This window comes from Leucoraja erinacea, chromosome 19 (genome assembly GCF_028641065.1).
Source record: "Leucoraja erinacea ecotype New England chromosome 19, Leri_hhj_1, whole genome shotgun sequence".
NCBI classification, from domain to species: domain Eukaryota; kingdom Metazoa; phylum Chordata; class Chondrichthyes; order Rajiformes; family Rajidae; genus Leucoraja; species Leucoraja erinaceus.
The window spans coordinates 18,649,309-18,662,551 of NC_073395.1; the positions used below are offsets into that span (position 1 = coordinate 18,649,309).

The 13,243-nt window shown below is 46.4% G+C and overlaps 1 protein-coding gene across 1 annotated transcript in view; it reads right to left on the bottom strand.

Annotated features, from left to right (window-relative positions):
• The window catches only part of utp20 (UTP20 small subunit processome component), a 77,255-nt gene that overhangs the window by 43,308 nt on the left and 20,704 nt on the right, over positions 1-13,243 (bottom strand). Inside the window, exons 19-29 of the mRNA XM_055650506.1 lie at positions 12,703-12,779; positions 11,609-11,688; positions 10,379-10,625; positions 9,334-9,519; positions 5,693-5,783; positions 5,486-5,571; positions 4,997-5,122; positions 3,837-4,003; positions 2,735-2,943; positions 1,463-1,606; positions 317-396 (exon numbers count right to left, since the gene is read on the bottom strand). Of these exons, the coding sequence (XP_055506481.1) occupies positions 317-396; positions 1,463-1,606; positions 2,735-2,943; positions 3,837-4,003; positions 4,997-5,122; positions 5,486-5,571; positions 5,693-5,783; positions 9,334-9,519; positions 10,379-10,625; positions 11,609-11,688; positions 12,703-12,779 (1,493 nt within the window). The remainder of the gene's footprint in view (positions 1-316; positions 397-1,462; positions 1,607-2,734; positions 2,944-3,836; positions 4,004-4,996; positions 5,123-5,485; positions 5,572-5,692; positions 5,784-9,333; positions 9,520-10,378; positions 10,626-11,608; positions 11,689-12,702; positions 12,780-13,243) is intronic.

The window sequence follows — 13,243 nt, forward strand, 5'->3', positions numbered from 1 at the left end:
GATGTGTATTGTGTTCAGTTTGGGTCACTCTGATATGGGAAAGATGCCATTAAGCTGCAAAGAGTGCTGAGAAGATTTACGAGGATGTTGCCAGGACCTGAGGGCATGAGGTCCAGGGAGATGTTGGGCACTCTAGGACTTTATTCCTTGGAGAACAGGGATGCGGGGCAGTCTTATAGTCATATTAAATCATGAGGGGAATAGATAGCATGAGCTATAAGGAGAGGTTGGACAGACTGGAATTGAAAGATTCAGTTAATGGGAGAGAACCTTCACAAATAAAGAGAAAGTGAAAACTGCTGACTACGGTGCTCACCTAGAATTCCTACTCCAGATATGAATCAGCTTCAGGAGAGAAGTTGGTGCGTACTGTCCTTCAGAGGGGAGTCTGCTGATCTGTAAACAGGACAAGATAGATGTAAAACTGAGTTACAACGGGTCAGACAAGTTGTGATCGATCTCCAATTCAAGAATCTTTTGTCTGACGAAAGTCAGCTTTGGGCAAAATTTCAGACTCCAGTTCAAAATATAAAATGCACAAATGTATTTACATGTGTTTTAAGTGTTTTTCAGAATTCTAGATAGTTTAACTTTCTTGATTAGAACAGGTGTCAAGGGTTATGGGGAGAAGGCAGGAAAATGGGATTAGGAGGCAGAGATCAGCCATGATTGAATGGCAGAGTGAGCCCGATGGGCCGAATGGCCTAATTCTACTCCCATAACTTGTGAACCTTGCATACATGATCAGCACAGACATTGTGGTCAGAAGGGCCAGTCCCTGTGCAGTATTGTACTGTTCTATGTAGTGGCCATGATGTCCCAGCCAATGGGCACTTCAACAACAAGGCCATCCATCTCACAACATCGCAGAGAGCCTGCAAAGGCTGATCCTCACCAGCGTGGATGAGAATGTCTACTGTCACTTCGCACAGGGTCTCATCTCACTGCTGCCAGCTGGAACCTGAGAGCCATGACCTCCAGGTTCAAGAACAGCTTCTTCCCAGCAACCATCTTGACCCACCCTGTACAACACTAACCACGGGCCTACCCCAGCACCAGACCACTGTGGACTTTTTATGTTACATTGATACTTGAACCTGCACTGTTATGGCCGGGTAACCAGTATAACTGATCATTTATCATAGTATTGATTATTGTATATTAATTGAGCGTGTTGCTACGTTGTGCTTGCATAGCTGCAGTAAGTAAGAATTTCATTGTTCCAGCCCTGGTGCATATGACAACTAAACACTCTTCGATTTGAAATAGTTACAGGTAGGTCACAGAGAGAAGAGCTGCAAATACTGAAATCTATGTCAGAGTATGAGGCCATTCGTCCTTGTGTATCCCCTTCCCCCCCCCCCCCCCCTCAAACAAAAGCATCATTATGATTCCCACCACTTAGATCACACTTTGTTCACCTGGAACATTGAACGCTCAGCGATCACCACAACAGCCTTACCTGTGGCCACACCGTGCCGTGAAACACGGCCTCAATCTCGTCAGCCGTGAAAGCGTAGGACTCAAAGCTCGTGAAGAAAGCAGTGATCTGATCTATTCCCAGGCGCCTCAGATACTTCAGCAGGTTGACAGACCTTGGCTTGATCTGAGCAAATAAAACGCAAAGATAATGTGTATGAAATGATGAGAGGTATAGATCGGGTTAACGCACAGAGTCTCTTGCCCAGAGTAAGGGAATCGAGAACCAGAGGACATGGGTTGAAGGTGAGGGTGGGGTAAGATTTAACAGGAACCTGAGGGGGGTCATTATTTTCCACACAAAGAGTGGTGGGGTATGGAACGAGGTGCCAGAGGAGGTATTTGGTGGGCCTCCCCACCACACATCTACGGACTTTTTACAGGGGGACTGTCGAGAGCACACTGACATACGGCATCACTTCCTGGTTCGGGAGCTGCAAGGCGTACGAACGGCACCAACTGGACAGGATAGTGAGGACCGCAAGCAGGATTATTGGTGCTCCACTACCCTTCCTGCTGGACATATACAAGAAGAGATGCATCAACAGAGCCATCTCCATCATCAAAGACCCTTACCACCCATCACATGACTTTTTCACCATCCTCCCATCTGGGAAGAGGTACAGGAGCATCAGCTGCAAAACCAGCAGGATGCTCCTCAGCTTCTTCCCACAGGCTATAAGACTGTTAAATGAACTTTCCCCCCTGCCAAGTATCGCGCACAAACCCCCCACACTGCAGCAGAGCCACTGTTGTGCCGCTGCCGGTCGGAACGGCTGTTGAATGTTATTGAATGTGATTAGAGGGTTAAATTGTTCATGACTGTATTTTAATTTTAATTGCTATTTATTTTGTAACGAAAACTGAACGGACACTGGTTGAGAAACGTTTTTTTGTTTCCTCTGAGTATGCGAATACTCAGGAAATGACAATAAAGATTTACAATTTACAATTTATTTGAGGCAGGTACTCTCGCAACGTTTTAGAAATAATTAGACAAGTACATGGATAGAACAGACTTAAGAGGGATTTGGGACAAACGCAGGCTGGTGGGACTAGTGTAGATGGGACATGTTGGTCAGTGTGGACAAGTTGGCCAAAGAACCTATTTCCACGCTGTATGACTATATTAGTAAACTCTCGCCTTTCACAAGGGCGGGCGTCCCTTTGCACATCGCGCATGTCCTCTCCACATCCACTCTATCCAGGCCTTTCACTATTCAGTGAGTTTCAATCAAGTATGTGCAGCACTCACCTGGTCCCTCAGCTGCAACATGTGGGACACGGACGCAGTCAGACACAGCAGGATCTGCAGCAGCTCGGGCAGGTAATGGTGGATGAGGTGGCCCAGCTTCTTCATCACCACTTCAATGCTGTTGAGCAGACCATGCTGTCGCCCCAAGGGCAGCACCTTGGACAGATCCAGCGTCTTCACCGACTCCAGCACCGCAGACAGGCAGGACCCTGAAAGCAAGAGAAGGCAGCTTGATCTGTGCAGTACTTCCCCCCCCCCTCCACCACAGCCTTTACACGCGCACATGTGCAGGCACTTGCTCAGGCTGGCCATTACAATGAGATTCCAATGCATGTCTGATGCATCTCCCAATGCCTCATTATCAGTTGGACTTTACTCATCTCAGTCTGGCTGTGGGTTCAAGCCCCACTCCCATGCCAGGCCGACCCCAACTTCATTGAAGACACACAAAGTGTGGAGTAACTAAGCAGGACAGGCAGCATCTCTGGAGAGAAGGAATCGGTGACGTTTCGGGTCAAAACCCTTACTTCATTTATCCAGTTTTGCCAGGACAGCGGGCCTGAATGTGAGAAAATAAGAAACTGCAGATCTCCTTAGATCTAAATCGGACTTGGAAGTTGCAAGATGGCGCCATAACGTGGGGACTCTCTGTGTGCTGTTCCAGAGGAGGATCTATTGTACTCATGAATAGTATGATTTGACTGGATAGCATACAGAATAAGTTTGAATCTCTGTACACATGACAAGAATAATGTAAACTAAATGTAACTAACTAAAGCTATATAAGAACACAAAGTGCCGCATTAACTCAGCAGACCAGGCAGCATCTCTGGAGAAGGTGATGTTTTGGGTCTGGACCCTTTCTCAGTCTTGAGTCTGAAGAAGGGTCAAGACCCGAAACGTCACGTTTCCGCATTCTCCAGAGATGCTGCCTGACCGGCTGAGTACTCCAGCACTTTGTGCTCTACACAAAATTCCAGCATCTGCAGTTTCCTGTGTCTAGAATTAAAGAGGGTCGGAGATTTTAATGAATTGCAGAGGCCGGGAAGGAGGAGAGCTGAGAAACATAAAGGTGTTACTTCCGAGACGGGTCTGCGCGTACCCTGGGTCAAGTGCTTCACTGGCTCGAGGAGTAGGTCGAGGAAGACGCGCAGTTCCTGCGGCAGTGATCCGGCCAGGAAGTGGAGGACGATGGTCACACGTGACGTTGCTCCCGATCGCCCCTGCGTCCTGCTCCCAGTTTTGCTCCTCATCCGGCCATAGAGGATCCTGTCTCAAACAAAGGAAAAGCGTACATGATTCACATTGTTGCCATTTTTTTTTAAATGCCAAGAGTTAGTGGCATTTTGCACAGTGGCGCAGCGGTAGAATTGCTGCCTGACAATGCCAGAGTCCCAAGTTCGACCCCGACTACGGGCGCTGTCTGTGTGGAGTTTGTACGCTCTCCCTGTTGGTTTTCTCTGGGTGCTCCGGTTTCTTACTGTCCGAAAGAACTGTGGGTTTGTAGATTAATAGGCTTCTTTAAATTCCCCCAAGTGTTGTAGGATGTGAAATAAGCATTACATAGACACCATTTAACAAGTTAAACTGATTTCATCTGCATGTACATACTCCATATTCCTCTATTCCTTGCACTTCCATGTGCTTCTGAAACGCCACTATCGTAACTGCCTCCACCACCACTCTGTAAAAAAACTTGCCCCGTACATCCCCATCAAACTCCAATCTCTCACCTTGTAGCAAAGCACTCTGATGGTGGATATCTCCACCATGGGAAACATATTCTGTCTGTCTCCGCTATCTATGCCTCTCATACCTTTATATACGTCTATCAAGTCTCCCCTCAACGTTAGACATTCAAGAGAATTCCATTTCAGCCCAACTCATCCATGCCGGCCAAAATACCCCAACGAAGCTTGTCCCATTTGGCCTAAATCTCTCCAAACCGTTTCTATTCATGTATCTGTCCAAATGTTTTTTTAAATGTTGTGATAGCACCTGCCTCAACTATGTCCTCTGGCAGCTCATTTCATACACCCACCAGACTATATAAAACCACTCAGGTCCCTTTTAATTCTTGCCCCTCTCACCTTAAACCTATGCCCTCTAATTTCAGACACCCCTACCTGGGGAAAGAGACTGTGACCGTCCACTCTGTGGATGCCCCTCGTGATTTTTTATATCCTAATGTCGCCCCTCAGCTTCTTACATTCCTGGGGAAACAGTCCACATTAGCCAAGGTGTGAAGGCCCCTGTACCCACCTCATGATGACAGGGACGAGCTCCGTCCTGTGTTCGGCTGCCACAATAGTAGTCTCCTCCGCGATGCTGAAGTGGATTACCTCCTCTTTGAAGTGCTTGTCCTCCAAGAGTCGCTGTAGATTTTCCCTTCAACAAGAAAACAATTGATTTTGAAGCCTCATTTTACCCTGGGCCGGGAGCCAGAAGAACATTCAGATCGTGACTTGGATCATAAATGGCTCGTAAATAACAAGGTGTAAATTAGTTGGACTTTCTTCCACATGTTAAATACTGCAGAAGGGCTGACGATACTGTTCAGAAGTGAGAGGTTCAGACACAAGAGCAAGCTAAAGGCAGCAAACACATAAAGAGACCTCCAAAAGCAGCAATTTCAGACCATAGCTTTGTAAACTTCTGTTTGCAGACAATTATGTTTGAGTTTAATTGGCTAAAGTGCTTAAAAAGTTCACTGGAAGTTAACCTTGAAGGTGTGGTGCAGACTAACATTACCTGTAAGGCAACAGGTGTTGGTGCTTGTAGGTGAGTAGACACTCCAAGGCGATCTTCTGCAAGTCCTGGAAATGGTGGCACAGGAGCTAACGTTGGAGCGGGTTGGGGGTAAAAGGGGAATGATTAGAAGGGGTTCAAATAGAAGACATCACAGATGCTGGATGAAGATTAGGCAGCGAACAACACCACCCGTACTGGCACCATTACCTGGGTGTACAACTCCTTCAGCCTGGGTTCCAGGTAAAGAGACCTTGGGTTGGTGAACTTTGAGAAAACTCTCAGGTGAGCAATCAGTGGCCTGCAACAACATGAAATTGACAAAGTTAGAGGGTACAGAGAAGATTTACGAGGGTGTTGCCAGGACTCGAGGGCCTGAGCTATAGGGAGACGTTGAGCACTTTATTCCTTGGCTCGCTGGAGGATGAGGGGAGATAGGTGTACAAAATCATGAGAGGAACAGATCAGATAGACGCACAGAGGGTCTTGACCGGAGTAGGGAAAATCGAGAACCAGAGGAAATACATTTAAAGTGAGGGGGGTAAGATTTATGGGAAAACTGATGGGTAACTTTTTTTCACACACAAAGGGTGGTGGGTATATGGAACGGGGTGCCGGAGATGGTAGGTGAGGCAGGTACTATTGTAATGTTTAAGAAATGTAGATAGGACAGGATTAGAGGGATATAGGCCAAATGCAGGCAAAAGGGACGAGTGTAGATGGGACATGTTGGGACGAAGGGCATGTTTTCACACTGGATGACTATGAGGTGAAATTGCATGCAGCTTATAGCACAGATTATTACCCATGGAACATAGTGTGTCTAGTTCTGTATGTCCAGCTACAGGAAGGATATCATTAAATTGGAAAGAGTGCAGAAAAGATTCACGAGGATGTTACCTGGGCTTGCGGACTTGAGTTATAGGGAGAGATTGGATAGGCTGGGACTTTTTTTTCTTTGCAGTGTAAGAGAATGAGTGGTGACCTTATTGAGGTGTACAAGATCATGAGGGGTACAGATAAAGTGAATGCTGAGAGTTTTTTTCCCCAGAGTAGAGGATTTTAAAACTAGAGGACGCAAGCTTAAGGTGAGAGGGGAATGATTTAGAGGGACCTCAGGGGCAACGTTTACACTCAGATGGTAGTCCATATCTGGAACGAGCTGCCAGAGGAAGATATAGAAGCGGATACAATTACGATTTTTAAAAGCCATTTCTACAGTTGTATAGATAGGAAGGGATTAGTGGCCAATGGGCCAAATGCAGGCAAATGGGACTAGCCCAACACGCCCACCTGGTCGGCATGGACAATGCACCGAAGGGTAGTAAAGTCTAGCATGTCTGCTCACAGCAGAGTAGTTAGACCAGGAGTTGGACACAGAGGCCACACTCCAGAGCAGGTTCCAAACCACCGTTGCAGTCCAGAAGGAGACTCTTCAGCCCATCGACACACATGTAAGTGCAATTCAGCTAGTTCCTCTGCTACCAAGTGAAAAGGGATTAATATGGATGGATACTTGATAACCAGCATGGATGCGGCGGGCCGAAGGGCCTGTTAATGGCGCTATGACTCTCTACAATGCTGATTTTTAAATCAAGCATTCACAATAGTTTGCTTTTGTAAATTGCAAAACTATTATTCCACCCCATTGCACTCACACTGAACACCAATTTGCTGCTCTACTTGTCCATGAAACAAACTGCAATCCAAACATAATTTGTTTGTACTTTGCAATGTGTTGAGGAAATAAATATTGTGGCAAAGATGCAGTTGCTTAATAAGCACAAAGAGCTACTCACAGAAACGGAATAGCAAAAAAATAAATTTTAAAAAATCTGCATTTATACAAAATGTCCCATATTTCACCGGAAGATTTTCATCCACAAGACATATGACCCAAAGGCCTAAATGGCCTGGAGGTGCCAATGAACATATTCAGGAGAGAGGAGGAGATAAAAGAAATAAACGGGTCTGCGTTAAGACGTGGTGGTACAGTCGGAGTAGAGTCTGAAGAAGGGGCTCGACCCGAAACGTCACCCATTCCTTCTCTCCAGAGATGCCGCCAGTCCCGCTGAGTTACTTCAGCATTTTGTGTCTTTATTCAGGACAGAGATTTACAGGGTTAGGCAAAAAGCAAAGGAACTCAGCGGGTCAGCCAACATCTGTGGAGGGAATGGAGAAGGGCATCCTTTTCATCTCTAACCTTTGTCACCAACAACCTCCCCTTCACTTGTATCCACCTTCCACTAGCCAGGCTTTGTCCCACCCCCACTTCTCTTTTCCAGCTTTTTTCATCCAACTGCATCAGTCTGAAGAACGGTCCTGACCCAAAATGCTATCTGTCTATTTCCTCCATAGATGCTGCCCGACCCGCTGAGTTCCACCAGTATCTTGTTTGTTTTTTGCTTAAGATTTCAGCATCTGCTGTTCCTCGTGTCTCCAGTTAGGGCCTTGCTAATTGACACAGGGCTGCCTGTATATACAGAGGGATGATCAAGAGGCCAGGATTGGGAGGGGATATTACAACCATAGATGAGAGAGCGAGCACTCAGAGGGCTTATATACAGTGGCTTGCAAAAGTATTCATACCCCTTGAACTTTTCCACATTTTGTCATGTTACAACCACAAACGTAAATGTATTTTATTGGGATTTTATGTGATAGACCAACACAAAGTGGCGCATAATTGTGAAGTGGAAGGAAAATGATACATGGTTTTCAAATTTTTTTACAAATAAAAAACTGAAAAGTGTGGCGTGCAAAAGTATTCAACCCCCTTTACTCTGATACCCCTAAATAAAATCCAGTGCAACCAATTGCCTTCAGAAGTCACCTAATTAGTAAATACAGTCCACTTGTGTGTAATCTAATCTCAGTATAAATACAGCTGTTTTGTGAAGGCCTCAGAGGTTTGTTAGAGAACATTAATGAACAAACAGCATCATGAAGCCCAAGGAACACACCAGACAGGTCAGGGATAAAGTTGTGGAGAAGTTAAAGCGTGGTGCAGGTCTACAGGATGTGAAGTATCACAGTGTCAGTTCTACAGCAAAGAATCAGGCCCTTCAGCCCAAATTGCCCATGCTGACCAACGCAAGAATCAATAGAACTTAATTGCCATATGTTCATCAGTTCATAAATTAATAGGAGCAGAATTAGACCAGAGTCTACTCAGCCATTCAATCATGGCTGATCTATCTTTCCTTCACAAACGCATTCTCCTGCCTTCTCCCCATAACCTTTGACATCCTTACGAATCAAGAATCTGTAAATCGCCAATAAAAATACCCATTGGCTTGGTGTTTAAGAAGGAACTGCAGATGCTGGAAAATCGAAGGTACACAAAAATGCTGGAGAAACTCAGCGGGTGCAGCAGCATCTATGGAGCGAAGGAAATAGGCATCGTTTCGGGCCGAAACCCTAAAGGGTTTCGGCCCGAAACGTTGCCTATTTCCTTCGCTCCATAGATGCTGCTGCACCCGCTGAGTTTCTCCAGCATTTTTGTGTACCTCCCATTGGCTTGGCCTCCACCACCGTCTGTGGCAACAGACAACAGAACAATAAAATTCCAAGCTGCTCCATTGAAGCTCATGCTATTTCCCCGCGTTTGGCCCTCATCCCTGAAAACCTTTCCTATCCATGTACCAGTCCAAATGCCTTTTAAATGCTGTTGTAGTACCTGCCTCAATGACTTCCTTTGGCAACTCGTTCCAAGTGCCCACCACCCTTTGAGTGAAAAGGTTGCCACTCATGCCCCTCTCATCGAGTGAAAATACAAGAACAGGACCAGCGGCAGAGCTGGTGACCGAGGGGGGGTGGAGGGGGGGGGAAGATCCAGGGACCGCACTCACTTCACAGCCGCTCTCCTGGGCTTCTTCTCCGTCGCAAAGCTGCGGTCTGCGTCAGCTGCAACCTCTCCATCGTCGGCACCCTCACAGTTCTCTGCCTCACTGGCCACTCTCTTCTCATCCATGCATTTCCTCTTTCTGATGTTCTCAGTGGGAGCCACCAGCAGATCCGCTGGGTAATACTCGTTGCTAAATGGGGGGAGGACAGGTTAATGAATGGTGCCCAACTTCAAAGTCTTTCCAATCCAGCGTTCCCCTTTAAGGTAGTGACTAGTGACACACGACTATCCAGATATAGTCAACTTTAGTTTAGTTTTAGAGATACAGCATGGAAACCGGCCCTTCGGACCACCGAGTCCACGCCGACCTGCGACCCCTGCACATTACCAATCTCCTACACAAACAATAGGGACAATTTACAATGATACCAAGCCAATTAACCTGCAAACCCTTTACGTCTTTCGGGGTGTGGGAGGAAAGCGGAGATCCTGGAGAAAACCCACCCAGGTATTAGAGAGAACGTGCAAACTCCGTACAGGCAAGCACCTGTGGTCAGGATCCAACACAGGTCTCTGGCGCTGTGAGGCAGCAGCTCTACCGCTGCGTGCTTGCTGTTAATTCCCAGTAGCATTGGAGCCAAGGCTAGAGACTCGTGGTTCAAGTTCCACTCCAAACTATGAACTGAGCGCACACGTTCCAGGCTGCCGCCCTTTTCGGGTGGCAAATCAAACAAAATGTCCCTTCGATCCAATGGCAGATTTCGGAGAAAAGCATGATGTGTTTACCCTGCTGTAACTAACAACACCTAAAGCACAGAATACATGGTCACCGATAAAGTAAAATATCTTTGCTGGGTTAGTGCCATCTCAATAACATCTTCAGGTGTGTGCAAATGAATTTTTGATGAAAAGTTCCCACATGCAGAAGGCCATTCAGTCCATCAAGTCTGAGCCAGCCCACTCCCCAGAGACCTGCTGCGATCTCTTTGACATTGGCTTTAGTGGTCAGTGACTCACTTCACGCACTTTCCCCGTGTTTGGCGACTTACTTAATAAACCTAAGGAGCAGAGGAGAGAGCTCTTTTGACCGGGGCTCCACCCGATCGCTAAAGCTGCACATGGCTTTCCACAGCAAGAAGCGGAAGTTGGTGTGATCCGTCCTGGTGCTGGTCGTGGTTGATAGGCGGAGATGACTTTGGTATAATTCTCCCACCGTCAGACCCGTCAGAAGCCTCTCCACCTCCCGGGTCACCTTCTTCTTTGGCTCTTCGTCCAACTCATGGTTTAATGCTTTCTCTGTAAAGACATAGAATGCAGTGAAGCCTCCAGGGTAATCATGTTCTCCCTTAAGTGTGGCGACCAGTACTCCAGCCTAATCAATGTTTTAAACTACATCTGTAACGTGCTCTTAAAGCGTCATAGAGCTGTACAGTACGGAAACTGTGCAGGAAAGACCTGCAGACACTGGTTTATGGTTCTTTGACCCACCTTCCATAGAAAAAAAAATAGGTGGAAGAGTAGGCCATTCGGTCCTTCGGGCCAGCACCGTCATTCAATATGATTATGGCTGATCATCAAAAATCAGTACCCCATTCCCGCTTTTCCCCCCTTATCCCTTGATCCCTAAGAGCTAAATCTAACTCTCTCTTGAAACTCTCATGTCAATAAAGCTGGTTTTACTAGGCCAATCCCATTTGCTTGCATTTGGCCCATAGCCCTCTAAACAGAGAGTAAGAGATTTATGCAAAATAAGAGGGATTTTACCTATTTCTTTCAAGGTATTTAGACTTCACTTTTAAAGATATAGTGCAGCTACAGGCCCTTCAGTCCACTGAATCTGCGCTGACCAGCAACCATCCTGACATTAACACTATCCTACACACAAGGGACAATTTTACCAAAGCCAATTAAACCTACAAACCTGTATGTCTTTGGAGTGTGGGAGGACCTGAGCACCCAGAGAAAACCCACGCGGTAACTTGGAGAAGGTACAAACTCCACCCGTATAGACGGCACCCACAGGGACGATCGACCCCGGTTCTCTGGTGCTGTATAGCAGCAATTCTACCGCTGCACCACCGTATTGGAAAAGACGTAATGGTGTGAAAACAGTGTAAAAATATTATCATTAGTTCGGTAATGAATTAAATTCACGAGGGCTTTGGAGCATCCAGTGACAGGAGTGCTGTGCTCTTTACTCTCTGTCCCAGTAAGCGGAGCTAAGCTCGAGCGAGATGTTAAATACCGCAATTGAGAGAGAGCTGGAACCATTTGGTTACCTGCGAGAGTGGCTGCCCGCTCCAAGTGTTCATAATAAATACGCCAGAACATTTTATTTTCCATCCCATATGCGTGAGAACTGGAAGAAAATAGCAATAAACATTAGACATTTACCATGGTCAACATTAATATCCAAAATGTAAATACAACAGGCTTAGTCATAGTGGTAGAAACAATAACCTACAGATGCTGGTTTACACAAAAGGACACAGTGCTGGAGTAACTCAGTGGGTCAGGCAGCATCTCTGCTGCATCCATGTTCTCCAGAGGAGCTGCCTGACCCACTGAGCTACTCCAACACTTTGTGTCCTTTTGATCATAACAGATTCAATTATACATTTAGATCTAGGATAGATCTGCCCTCTATCCCAATCTTTATCATTGCCAACTTGATAACCTCATCAACGCCACACCTCTGCTGCTGAGATCCTCATTCATGCCCCTTGCCTCCACCCCTTACTATTCCAATCCATCCATGGCTCAGTCAACGCAAGGTAACCCAACCTCACACCCTAACCAGGTCCTGTACATCTATCTCTGTGAGCAGCACAATGGAGCAGCGCCAGAGGAGCGGGTTCGATCCTGACTACGGGTGCTGTACAGAATTTGTACGTTCTCCCCGTGACCGCGTGGGTTTTCTCCGGGTGCTCCGGTTTCCTCCCACATTCCAAAGATGTGCGGGTTTGCAGGTTAATTGGCTTCTGTAAATTGCCCCCAGTGTGCAGGATAGAACTAGTGTATGGGTGATCATCGGTCGACGTGGACTCGGTGGACCCAAGGGCCTGTTTCCATACTGTATCTCGAACCTAAACTACTGTTCAGAAGCATGATATCAGAGAAGACAATGAGTCTGGTGATGCGCGCTTTCAAGCTTCTGTACCTTCAGCCGGACGGAAGTAGGGAGGAGGAGGAGGAGGAATGACCGGGGCAGGACACCTTTGATTATGTTGGCCACTTCATTGAGGCAGCGTGATGTACAGATGGTTGCATCTGAATTGTTTTACTCAACATTCAGATGACCTTCAGTTCTGCTTTGTTCTAATTGTTAAGGGGTTTCATTCGATCCCAAGCATCCGAATTCCTGCATACTTACGTAATAAGCTCCAACACGGGATCCCACAGTGGACTGAAGTTTGTGTAAAGCATTCCTATCAGATACTGGAGGGGAACCTGGTAAAGATAGAAGAGTTGTAAACACAGCACTCTGCAACAAAGCAGCCTTAAACACCAATCAAGTGTGAACTGGGGGCAAGTTCAAATCAACTTCACCTTTAACAAAGACCGTCAGCTTCCTGTAAATGAGAATCAAAGTTTCTCACTGTACCTCAGTACATGTGACAATAAGCTAAACTAAACAAAGAGCTGCCGGATGCTTCGCTCCACAGATGCTGCCTGACCTGCTGAGTACTTCCAGCATGTGCCTTTATTTCACCAAATGCGTCACCAATATCAGCGAACAATGGCTAGCGCATTGTTAAAGCTTTTCTTGTACCAGTTGAAAACAGGGAGACCAGCACATTTTTGAAATGGAAACACAAGGAACTGTTGGAATCTTAAGCAAAGCACAAAGTGCTGGAGGAACTCAGCAATAAGGCAGCATCGGCGGAGGGATTGAAAAAAATGAAAATGTTTCG